The sequence below is a fragment of the Pezoporus wallicus genome, unplaced genomic scaffold, assembly GCF_028554395.1.
Source record: "Pezoporus wallicus isolate ANWC-B61680 ecotype Strahan unplaced genomic scaffold, APGP_CSIRO_Pwel_v1 contig_736, whole genome shotgun sequence".
Classification (NCBI taxonomy): Eukaryota; Metazoa; Chordata; class Aves; order Psittaciformes; family Psittacidae; genus Pezoporus; species Pezoporus wallicus.
In genome coordinates this window covers 1,705,386-1,717,927 of record NW_026639744.1, presented here as the reverse complement: position 1 = coordinate 1,717,927, position 12,542 = coordinate 1,705,386, and the positions used below count along the sequence as shown (strand labels likewise).

Below are 12,542 nucleotides of genomic sequence, written 5' to 3'. Positions count from 1 at the left end.
CTAACCTACTTCCTACAGACTATATATTCATCATCCCCAGGATTCTCCTGACCTACATGCAGATTCATCAGACTCACCCCCAGTACCACCACTGCTCTTTCTCCAGACAAACACAATTGAAATTCATTGGAAAAACCTTTTCAAATGTATAATTTACTCACTGACTTCCTGAGACGAAAAAAAACACCAAACATTGTTTTTACACCTAACCAAAACCAGCACCCTGGTTTCTCAAGTTATTTCTGTTCTTTCCGTGCCAGCAGACATTTCAGACATGTACTGCACCCCTGGCTGGCATCACATAAACACAACAGCAAGGGCTATCCTACACCAAGAAGGAAGAAAGCAGACTGAGTCTCTTACTGGCTTTATCTACAAAACACCCAACAGAGCAAGCTGGAAACAGTTTTATCTTTCTAATAATACCCTTCAAATTATTGCTTCTATCTTGCAGTAGTGGTGGGTTGTTAGATGCAAACTCTAAGTTAAGATAGCTTAGATGGAAGATTTTTGCAACATATTATTTCCACAAAGAGGAGAAAATTGTCTTGCACAGCACATATGATCAATGCTGAGGCTGGTGTCTCCTGATCTTCAGTCCAGCTCCAGCAGCCAAACGTCACAGCACCATGCTCAGCTTCTCAGAAAACTACCTCTGAATCAAATCCATTTTTTGCATTAGCAGAGGTATTCAGGTACATAACCCATGCGAAACATACCCCGTTTTTCTTGATCTACTGCGTACACTCCTAAACACAAGTTGCCCACGTTTGTATAAGTATGTTACTGCATGTTCCCAGAGCTAGACTGCTGTCTTGCCAGATACATTTTAGCTTTCAGCTGACTGACAGGGCAGATTCCTAAAGAATCTGCTGAGAGCACCAACATAGAGAGATGGGTCCTGACTTTCTGCAAGTTTTAACTTACTAAACATCCAGCCTTCCCCTCTTTAAAAAAAGGACATGCTGTAGGGAGGACTGCACCTTCCCTTGTGTGTGGTGCTGTCTTCCCTCCCTGAGCCAGGGAAAGCTGCCTGCTAGAAACCAACAGTAAGAATTGCTGCAGCTTATACAGACCCCTGTGCTTGTGCCAAAGGCAGTGCCAAGAAGGAAGACTTTTTGTCTCCTCACCACCTCCATCTTCATATTCACATGTTCTTGCTATCACTGATACTGATTCTCCTCCAGTCCAGCTGCCCTTTAGCTCCAAACTCTCCTCCTCCCTCATTTACTCACATATTTAAAGACTTTTTTAACTTAAAAACCCTTTCATCCCCCCATGTTTTATCAAGACAGAGCACATTTTGCTCTACTTTACCCAGTATTCATCTCATCTTATAAAACTTGGTCCCAAAATGTGCAAGTTTATATGAGTTAGGCTTTACAGATCCAGAAAATACCTTTTTTTGTCGTTGTTGTTGGTATGCATGTAATTTCTAAGCCAGAAATATTTGCAAAAACATATTCAAAAGTATACACACACACCACTTTGTTTTGAAATTCTAAAGAGTTATTTACAAAGTACCTTTTCTTCAATTGTTTGTGTTTTAAAACACTTCTGCTAGGAAAGAGAAAACACAAACACCTGGAGTCCTCTTGTCTGCATGTCAGCCCAAAAATCTTTATATGAGCGAGAAAACAGAGAGTTTTTTTTGAATTATCAGGGAGCGTTTCTTGAAATATCAGCAGTGTTTCTGGAAGAGCGCAGGCAAACCACCTCTGCTGCCCTCAGTCCCTCTTGATACCAGGCTGAGTTACGAAAATGCTGCAGCCAGAGGTTCTCAGAAGTAGCCTCCTGCACTAGAAAAGCAGCACAGCAAGGAAATGCTGGGAAACCAGCATATGGACTGAAAATCTAAGATATTCTGAATATTCCCCTCTGAATATTCTGAATGGCTGGCAGCCCATGCCAGTGCTGCAGCATCACAGGCTGCCAGGCAATGCCACAGGGTGCATAGCACACCGACCCCACTGCAGCATCCCCACACCACTGAACCACAGCAGAAGTTTTTCCACCTTGCCGGGAGCGCCAAAGTGCATCACCTTGGTAACAGACACATTGCCAAAAATCCCTCGAACATTTTCACTTTGTAGGAAAAAACAAGTGAGGCCATCTCAAAGCATTTGCAAAATTTGACTGTCACTGAGTTAAAGGGCACCCTGAAGTATACAACTTCTCAAACGTGGATGGGAAGACCTGCAAGGTGACATCTGCTTCACAGAGCATTTGCTTTCCCTACTCACCCGTCGTTTCCACGATGCCCTCCAGGATGACGACAATCTCAAACTGCTCCGTTTGCATGCTGCGCTGGGAGAGGTCGTAGAAGGGGCTCTTGGCATCAATCACATGGCAGATGGTAAGCGGGGACACAAGGAAAAGCTGGTCGGCCCCTGTGCTGAAGCCCACGTCGAGCTCCAGCTGATCAAGTGGGAGGAACTCGCCCTCTGGGGTCTGGCGGGACTGGATGGGCAGCGAGGGGAGAGACACAGAGAGAGAGATATCACCACTGGAGCAGCCATCACCCAGGCACCCCAACAGCATCCTGCATCCCTGACAGAGCTCTGTACCACCTGTCACATGAGGCAAAACCCGGTCCAGCCATTAGGCCACGAAATGGGTGGAAACCTAGTACTGGACATGCTGAGCAGGGATGAATTACTTCTAATACATATCTTACTGCAATTGCAGCTCACCAGCATAGAAGCCCTAGATCTTTAAGGTCCCTTCCAACCCAAGCCATTCTATGATTCTGTGAAAATCACAGGCCACTGATTTGAGTGATGGCTCTGGCATGGACCTGCAGCATCACCCACCAAGGGGAGATGAACATCCAGCCTACCCTTCACCCAGCTTTGCACACCAACCCTTGTACAATGGGTGCCCAGAGTGGTGTACCCATAAAGGGTCCCCTGCCCAAGATCTCAGACAAGGTATCTCCCCTTGAGATACCCAAAACCTCAACAAATCCACACTGCAACACAGTGATCACAGGAGAGGGCTCACAGCCACCTCCAAGGTCACTCCCATTTCTCCTTGCAGAAAGTGGCAGCAATTAGGTTCATTAGCAGCTTTTCCATAAGACAGAGCTCCCCAGCACTAAGAACAACCACTGTCAGCCCCACAGCAGCTGGGCACAGTCCTCCAGGGAACTTCTTGGATTGCTGTCCTTTTGACAACAGAAGCCCAGAGAAGGGGATGCTGTTACTGTGTTAGTTATCGCTGCCTGGTAAGAGCAGCTGTAAACCACAATTTGACAGCTATGTAACAAGTCCATAAAATCATGGCTGGAGCTCATTCAGCTCTCTGGCTCTTGCGCCTTGCTGCAAGCTTCACATCCCCAGTCCATAAGGAGCACTGTAACCAGCACAGCCCTGCCCAAATGCTCCCAACTCTGGCTTTTATTGCTTCTCCCTGTGATGTGAATAGGCAGGAACAGAACATTATAGCCCTTCCCAGTCATTACTTTTATTACAGAATTTTCCATTATTTGCTATTCAGATTAAAAAAAAACAACAACAAAAACAACAACAAAAGTTTAGCAAACTGCTGTTCATCAAACACAGCCAAAACCCAGTGTTAAATCACTACTTGGTTGTGGGTGGCCCATTGCTAGAAGTGCTCAAGGCCAGGCTGGACAGGACTTTGAGCAACCTGGACTAGTGGAAGGCGTCCCTGTCTGTGGTAGGTGGTTGGAATTGCATGGTCTTTAAGGTCCCTTTCAACCCAAACCATTCTGTGATTTTATGACTCTGACACTTAAGAGGCATATCCATCACTCCTTACATTTTCAGCTGATGTCAAACTTCCAATATTGAGCAATAAGACTCACTTGAAATAGGCTGTTTTTTTCTTTAACAGGAGCATGATTATGCTTGCAGGAAGAAGCATAATCATTCCCTTAACTTCTGCTGTTCTCATTCTCCTTGTTATTCAGATGCATTAAGTACGAAAGGGGGCAGGAGTGGGGCAAGATGCCTCACTGGACAGGGACCAGCACAGCCATCACCTCCAGATTAACAGCTCTTCTACAAGTGACACCAACATCTCCTAGAGAAACCCAGCCCCTTGACTCCCACAAAACAGCCCTGCACTGGCTGCTGCAGAAGGGGGGATGCCACATGTCAACAGGGCAGCCCCCAGCGAGGAGGGCAGCCACGGCTGATGGTCAGAAGCTGTAAGGAGCCTAAAAGCAAAAAAGGATCCTAAAAGCAAAAGGCAGCAGACAGAGCAAAACCGGATTATGTGCCTCGCTTAGGACTTGGTTTCTATTTTTAACATATTCCCTAAATGGTGGCTGGATTTGAAGGAGACCTAATCCCAAACAAACAATTGTGTGCTTCACTGCCCTGAAGCTTTGGCTAAGAAACACGCCTTAATTTTTCTGTGTGAAAATTCAGATTTATCACACCTGTCTCTTCCACCCCATTCTAGCATACGCCATACAGTTTTAGATAAAGACATCAGAGCCAAGAAACATCTAGAGCACATCTGCATAAATATCCTGCCTGCGGGGTTTTGTTTGTTCTTTTATTAGAGAGAAGTCTATTTTCCAATAAAAAAGAAAAAACACATGCAAAGCACCAAATTACACCCATTAAGCAGAGCAAGGAGCAGCTGTAGGGAGAGAACTACTTCTACCAGCCATCCCGCACCCCTAAAATACCATTCTAGCCCCACAGAAGGCGAGGGCTGGCCCATATCTGGGTGACATGGTCATAATGGGGACACAAATGCACCTGGCCTGGCTTTGAGACAGAGGAAACTGCTGGCCCTGTGTCAGACCCAACAAAGCACAATTGCATGCACCCAGCTTTAGTAAGAATGCTAGTGGTTTGGGAAAGTCCTTTAAATATATAGTTGTAAAATTGCTGCTTGTTCTGCCTTCTGGTTCTTCTGGTTAGTTTTTCATCTACCACTGCTACTGTCCAAAGTGTCTTGCCTTTTCACATCACATCTCACAGAATCATGGAATACCAGGTTAGAAGGGACCTCAAGGATCATCTGGTCCAACCTCCTCTGTGGATGCTTTCCAAGGGACACCAAACAGTACCTGCCCCAAAATCTTAGTGTGAACCAAACAGCCAAAAATCCCCTACCAACACACAGGAGAGGATGAAGAAGCAGAGTGAAATATTATTATTGCAAAAAACCTCCCATATATAATGGACATCTTAACAGATGAAACAGTCATGAAAAAGGAGACTTAAAGACAATGTGGTTCTTGATGGACACAGCAAAGTCCAGAGAAACAGGCACGAGCTACAGATGGGAAGAAGAAAATGATGGGGAAGAAAGGTTAAAAATGGGTGGGCTGCTATAGGAACCCTAAGATTTTACAGCCGCAGTAAAATCAAGTGTTACATTACCTAGATGTGAAGTCATTTACAAAAGTAAGACTGCTTCTGTTCTGAGGGAACTGAGATAAAGATCGAGAGTTAAAATGTTACAGACAAACCAAGTATGTCTTTATAACTTCCCCCCAAGTTACAGGCAGTACACTACCCAAGGCAGGGCACGTACTATTGACCATTTTGCTATTCAAGCTAACACAAAAGAAATTACCTTGGGTGACTCTTTTGACTCAAAGTAATGTAAGGAGGAGAGTACAGAGCTTCTAAGTGTCATTCAAGTTCTTTACAATCCTGGAGATTCATTAAAGAAAGTGAATATTAAACTGCGCAAGTCTTTGCACTAACTTGCCACTTTTAAGGCTTAATATTTTGTTTTTCTCCAGCATGATCTAACCAGGGGAAAAAAACTATTAAACAGAGTATATGGGGATTTCCAATTTTACACAGGTTTTACAAGCAGAATAACCTGCTGTGAGCAGCCCTGCAGTTAACTCTGCCCTTCCAGTTCTGGAACAAACCTGCAATGAAGATTATGTGCAAATCAAAGCAGGAACACTGAAGCAGCAACACACCCCTGCCAGACAGAAGAACTGCCCGTGTGTGGCAGCACCCTCTGGGAGAGGGTCGACTCTCCCTGCTGCAATTCTCTTTTTTCCCTTCTTGTTTTTCTATGGCCAGGAGGCCCAGCCAAGCACTGCTCCCCCACAGCAGCAGAAGGATGCACCATGCAGAGACATTTGGTAGAGGCTGAGCAGAGCCAACCATAACTGCATCCACAGAAAAGACATATTTTAGACCTTTATTATCCTCCACCTTTCCAACCTCAGCCCTGCCTGCTCAAAACCAGAAGAAAGATGGCTATGAAACTGCTCTTTCACATATTTAAAGTTCAGGATTTTTTTTTGGAGCCACACTAAGTTTTAAGCACCAACTTAAAGCTATTAAAGAGCTATGTTAAACATGACGTCCTGACCTTTCTCTAGTCAGGATGGCCTCCTCAAACAGGTCAGTCAGAGGGGTCACCATGGTACCCTCTAAAGACAGAATGATTACTTACCAGCCTAATTGCACATCATTCAATTTACCCAGCTGAACTTCTGACACAAGGAAACAACCAAGGATAGCTCACGCCAGGGAAAACCGTAACTGAGATCCCAGCTAATTATTCAAAAAGGAAAGAACAGGAACGGGCACCTCCAGGTCAGTGGCAGTGAGTACATTCTCACCAGTCAGTTCCCAGATACCACAATCATCCAGGCTTGGCAGGAAGGGGACAAGTGAAATGATGGGGATTCTTTACATACCTCTTCCCACCCCAGCTTGCTGAGTGCAAGCACTGCCCCTCCTTCAGGCCAGGGGCTCCCTCATGTTTAGGGTGCTGTGCGAGTTCATTGAGAACGCAACAATGATCCCGCCTGCAAGACTCCCATCAGAAACATGTCTTTGGACCAAGACATGGCAAGCCCCCAAGCAAAACTGCCCAAATCCAGGCACAACAGAGGGGGGGAATGAAGATTCCTATGCATCGTGCAGCCAGAGGAGCAAGGACAAAGTCAGAGCAGCACTCCAAGTGGGGTCCTTTCCTGGCAGGGGACCCTGCCTGCCCCTGCAGTGCACCCAATCCCAGGGCAGGACACCCACAAACCCCACCAGCCACAGAAACAAACTGGGGTGCTCTGCATGCACCAAACATCACCCCCGAGCCATCCTCTTCCACACACACCACCCTTATTTCATATGCCCTATGGATATGCAGCTGTTGTACCAAGCCTCAAACAAATACTTAATTTTCCCTAGACATACAGGGCCATTAGCAGGATTTGTAAGTGTCTAACCCTGACATCCTGCTTTCCATGAAGTTATGGCCCATATCAATGAAGTTCTGCCTGACTTGGACTCAGCACTGCCTGAAAGCACAGAAATAAGCCAGAAAGGCAAACAGCTTTCTTTGAAAATGCACACCAAGGAACTGGAGCTGCAAAGTACTTATCTGGCAGAGAAATTTAGCACTTTATGGAAATATAAAAATATGCATATAAATCCAGGTCTGACTATAACCATTATCCTAGACAGCTGCTGGTAAATCACTTGAGAGTGAATCTGGTGCCCGAGGAGCACCACAGGATGCGAAGGCAGGAGTGAGGGGCGGCAAAGCTGGTGGCTCCAGGGCAGTGCAGAGGTGGGGACATCCCCGGGGGACCAGCAGTGCCAGTGGGGTGAGCATGGAAGGACAGCACTTACTTTGAGCAGCTTGCAGCGGATCTGTGCGGAGACCATGTGGCTGTTCCGAAGGTTGCCCACCCTGAACATGAGCGTGAGCTTGCCATCCCGCATGGAGATGGCGGCGTGCTCACTGAACATCAGGGTCTCAGCCCTCTTCTTTGGCTGAGACATCTTGATGAACATGCAGCCAATGAGGAAGGCATCCACAATGGAGCCCAGGATGGACTGGAAAAGAAAAAGAATGATGCCCTCAGGGCATTTGTCCGTGATGTAGCGGTACCCATAGCCGATGGTGGCCTCAGTCTCTATAAAGAAGAGGAAGGCAGAGGGGAAGTTGTAGACGTTGGCCACGCAGGGCGTATAGCTGTCATCGTGAGCCTTGTTGAGGTCGCCCCGCATGTAGGCAATCACCCACCACATGGAGGCCATGAAGAGCCAGGCCACGGTGTAGGTGAGGATGAAGATGAAGAGGTTCCAGCGCCACTTGAGGTCCACCAGCGTGGTGAAGAGGTCCGAGAGGTACCGGCTGGTCTCGCCGCCCAGGTTCCCGTGCTGCACGTTGCACCGCCCGTTCTTGTCCACGAAGCGCTGCCGCTTCCCCCGCGGGGCCGCCCGGGGCGGGGGCAGTCCCCCGCCGCTGGCCGAGGTGCTCACCACCTGGTACTCATCCCCCAGCTTCCGCCGCAGCGCCGACATGCTCCGCTCCGCGCTGCTCCGCGCTGCACCGCCCCGCGCAGCGCAGCGCCGCTGCTCCCGCCCCGCCCGGCCCCGGCACAGCCCAGCCCGACACAGAACGGAACGGAATGAAATAGAACGGAACGGAATGAAATAGAACGGAATGGAACAACCCGGTCCGCGCCGCCGCTGTGCGGGCGCGGGGCCACCGCTCTGCGCGGCCGCCACCCACGCGGAGCCGGCGGCAGCGACGGCGCGGCCCCGGCAGGGCGACACCCGCCCCGCGCTCCGCCCCCCGCTCAACGCCCCGCGCTCCGCCTCCCGCTCCGCCCCCCGCGCAGCACAGCCCGAGTACCGTCCAGCGCCCCAGCTGCTCTGCTTCCCGCTGCATCCTCGGAGCGGCCGTCGCCTTCTTCCCCCTTATCATCCTCCCCGCCGCTCGCACACGGGTCTCCCCCCGTTCCTCCTCCTCCCCGCCGCGGTGCTCCCTCTCTGCCGGGAGAGGAGAGGCCTTGGGATGGGAGGGGGGGTGCGGCACCCGCTCCTTTGTGTTCCGTTTCATTTTTACTTTTGGCCGTCGCAGAAGCCGGATGAGGCCAGCAGCATGCGGTGGGCTAGGGTAACCTTTTCCACCTGCTTTGGTTTCACCTCGCTCCATTGGCAGAAGGAAATGGTGAAGAGAAACAAAAAGGTCGAAGAAGACCCATCATCAGCAGAGACAGTGGCGGGGGTTCAAAATGTGTGTGTGCTAGAGCAAAAAATTCCGCCAACAGAACTACCAAAAATGATAGCAAGAAGGCTGGCAATTGTTCTCCATGTGTCTGTGGAAGGGCTGGGTGATGCAGCCATTGCGTGACACCCGTGCACATTTCCCACGCATGTTTTTTATCCCATTTCTGGGTCACAAGGTCAAAGTAACAAGAATAGGGGCTTTAAAAAATAGTTGGATTTGGGTATTTCTCTGTCACTAACAGCCATTTTTAATCACTCTGCAAATAGTGGATGTGTTCCCACATCTCAGGTGGGGCCGCAGGTGATGAGCAGGAGCAAAATAACTGAAGAGCCAATAGTAACTATTTGTGAGGCATCAGTGGAGACAACCACAATGTTCATCAGCTCAGGTCTATGGAAAATACATGGTTTAAAGTTAGCCTGACCTACATTTTGGTTTGAGGAGCAGGGGACACAGCTGGGTAGGATGAAGGCATGCCGAACTCAGCTCTCCCAAGCCTGGGTCTGAGAAAGATGTGGCACAAGTACATGAAAATTACATTGATGTGGGAAAGTCTCACATAATGGATGTTTGCAGACAGAAACAAAGCACGGGTGGGACCATGAATGTGTCATTATGTCTGTGCCTGGCCATTACGTGTGTGCCAATGTGATATTATGTCCAGTGCTCATATCCAGTCTTCAAAAAAGACAGGTGTGAGAGGTTCTGGAGAGCAGGGAGGGAAGGTGAGAGAAGGGGAGAACAACAGCAGGATCCTTTTCATGCAGCAGAGCCACAAAGCACAGCCCCTGCCTGGGCTGGGCAGGCGACTAAAAACTCAGTCCAAAAATTCAGACAAGTAAACATTTTCAAACTGAGAGAAAGAAAACAAAACCCAAAACCCTAACCTGGAAATTGTGTCTGGGGTACAGTGAATGTTTGGCCACTTGGGATTTTTAAATGATTAAAAGAAAAAATAAATAGAAGGGGAATAATGTAATTTAAATGTTTGGTTTCAAGGGGGTTGTAAAATTATCATGACAAAATACCGAACAAGAACTCACGCTGCATAAGCAATACCTAGATTTTGGTATGGTTTAGGTCGCCTGGTTATCTGAGCTGCCAGCTAGCCGGGCCACATGGACATAGCTGCTCCTTGTTCATGAGCAGTCATGGGAAAAGACTTTTAAAATTTAGTCAATTCAACTAATTTAATGAGAGTAAGTGGAAAGAGCTCATAACTCCATGGCGTGGCCCCTGACCCCTAGTGCTGACCAAACGCCTGTCCCTACGGCACATTTTCAGTGCTGTCCTATAAACCTTAGTCACCCAAACAGATGGGTTTTACCACATGGGGAGAGAGGTGGTGTTCTGCATCCTTACCACTGCTGAGTTGTTTGTAATACACTAATTCTTTTGGCTCATCCCACATTTCTGTAATAACTTCAGTAAAGTTTTATAATAGCTTGTACAAACCTGACAATGTTTTCCCACCTGGTCTTTTTCTTTAGTGGTCCATGCAGCTGTTGCGTTTCCATGCTAACCCTTCCATTTCCCCGGTGAGGAGCCGTAGGTTTTTCCTCCTGTCAGTGTGTCCTGACAGTATTCTGAAGATCCTTTCCTCCTCATGAACTCTTCCTCCTCCTGGTGCTCAGGGGCAGGTGCCCACCAGCACTTGCCATCTGCTCCCCAGTGGTGCAGCAGGAGGCTACCCAGAGACAATTTGCATTGTTAGCCAGGTTATAAAGCACAATCATACCTAATTTTCTAGCCATTATTGCCTCAGCATTATTTTCCTAGGGTTTTCCCTGCCACTGCATTTATGTTTCAGAATATTTTTTATTGTTGTTTTCACAAGATGAATGTACTTTTACCAAAATGACTCTACTTTGCTATTTTCTGTTCACATTTGATCTCTCAGATCCTCTACCTTACTTTCTCTCCTGCAGTGTATGATGTCTGTTAATCCCCCTCCACCGTCCAGGTTAATACAAAGGCTAGGTGGAGTTCATCCCAAGCTAGGGCTAAGCAGTGCAACACTAGTGGAGTCCTCCTGGGACAGAGGCTGTCTGTACTTTCCAGCCTCCTCTCTCTTGTACTCAACATTACTTTTTTCTTCCTCCAGCTCTCCCTGGTTTCCCAGACTGGCCTCTCTCACCTCTCCTGTCTATAGGATAGCAGTAGGCAAAGATTTTCTGTTATTAATCACAATGTTATGGTAACAGAACTACAACAGTCTAAGGGGAGCTATTTCATTCTAATTACTGAAATGAAAATCAAAATTATTATTGCTCTTGGGGAGACAAGCAGATTGACAATGTGCTTGTTCTGTCATCCATGATGAGGTAAGGAAATCATGTGAGTGGAAAAGAAAATGATAGGCATTAAAAAAATGTCCTCCATCATACGAATGATCTTGGTGACAAGAACACTCTGCTCACAGGAAAGCCCTGGGAAGAGTTATTTCCTCCCAGCCATGAGTTCCAAAGTGATGCGAGTCCCTGCTAATTGCATTACATTACAGCTGCAGGACAAAGTGAAAACACCCAGAAGCTAAGTGTGTCTAACCTCTAATTCCTCCTGATGTCCGTGATGCTCTTCACTTCATGCCTGCGTCTCAATTCAGCCCAGACCTCAGCAGCTACAGAGTTAGGAAGGAAAAGCCAAGAGCACTCTTTTCCCCTCCATAGCACAAACTGATTGATTTTTTTTTTTTTTCAGCCATTGATACAAGCAGCCCTGCCACTTGCATAAGAAGAAGCGGTGATGCCTGGCAGTGCAATGAAACGGGTTTTAGATGCAAAGACACTCAGGAAACCCATGTGGGGATTTTCAATTCAAATTCAGATTGATATCCGGAATATTCTTAGGTTGCAGAACAGAAAATTCCACCATGATTCATCAAAATTGTTCATAAGCAAATTCACACCAAAATCAGAAACACCGCTAATGACTGCAGAGTTGGCTGAGTTCCTGAGTCCAGAGCAGCAACCTTGCTACTCTTCAAAGTGACTGCGAATGGGCTGGGCTAACATCCATATCCTATGACACTACCTATGGATGAGTTCAGCATTAGTTATGTTAGAGGGCAACATTAATCATAGAATCCTAGAATGGTTTGGGTTGGATGGGACCTTAAAGACCATCTAGTTCCACCCCCCTTCCATGGACAGGGACACCTTCCACTAGACCAGGTTGCTCAAGGTTGTTGGAGCCTTGTGCCCTCTGTCTCCCAGCTCACTCCCTGCCAGTGTAAACATCCTTTAGCCCTGCCTCTTGCCTGAAAACCTAATTCAGAAATAGGAAAGCACTGCTAGCCACTGTGGGAGGCCACCTACAACAGACACACAGGACGCAGTCCCAGGCACCCTGCTGCAGGGTGTTATTTAGTGTCAGTGTGCCCAAGTAATGAATTTGTTTCTGTTTTTTCAGGAAATACTGGGTAAATCCAAAGAAAAAACTGTGTGTTGAAAAAGGATGTCAAATATAAATACAAGCGTCATGAAATATTATGGTTGCATAATATTCAGAAGACCCTTCTGGACTGTGACGTTCAACTGAACCATGCACTCATGGTCATA

The 12,542-nt window shown here is 47.4% G+C and overlaps 1 protein-coding gene across 3 annotated transcripts in view; it reads right to left on the bottom strand.

The window, feature by feature from the left end:
- Positions 1-8,372, bottom strand: part of KCNJ3 (potassium inwardly rectifying channel subfamily J member 3) — a 644,250-nt gene extending 635,878 nt beyond the window's left edge. For 2 of the 3 annotated variants that reach the window (XR_008972951.1, XM_057415721.1), the window contains exons 1-2: positions 7,593-8,372; positions 2,244-2,460 (exon numbers count right to left, since the gene is read on the bottom strand). Coding sequence is in view for 2 of the 3 variants with exons in the window: in XM_057415721.1 (XP_057271704.1) it covers positions 2,244-2,460; positions 7,593-8,270 (895 nt within the window). In the remaining variant the exon portion in view is untranslated. Of the gene's footprint in view, positions 1-353; positions 654-2,243; positions 2,461-7,592 lie in introns of those variants that run through there. The other variant, XM_057415722.1, reaches the window with a different exon arrangement.
- Between the last annotated feature and the right edge of the window lie 4,170 nt (positions 8,373-12,542).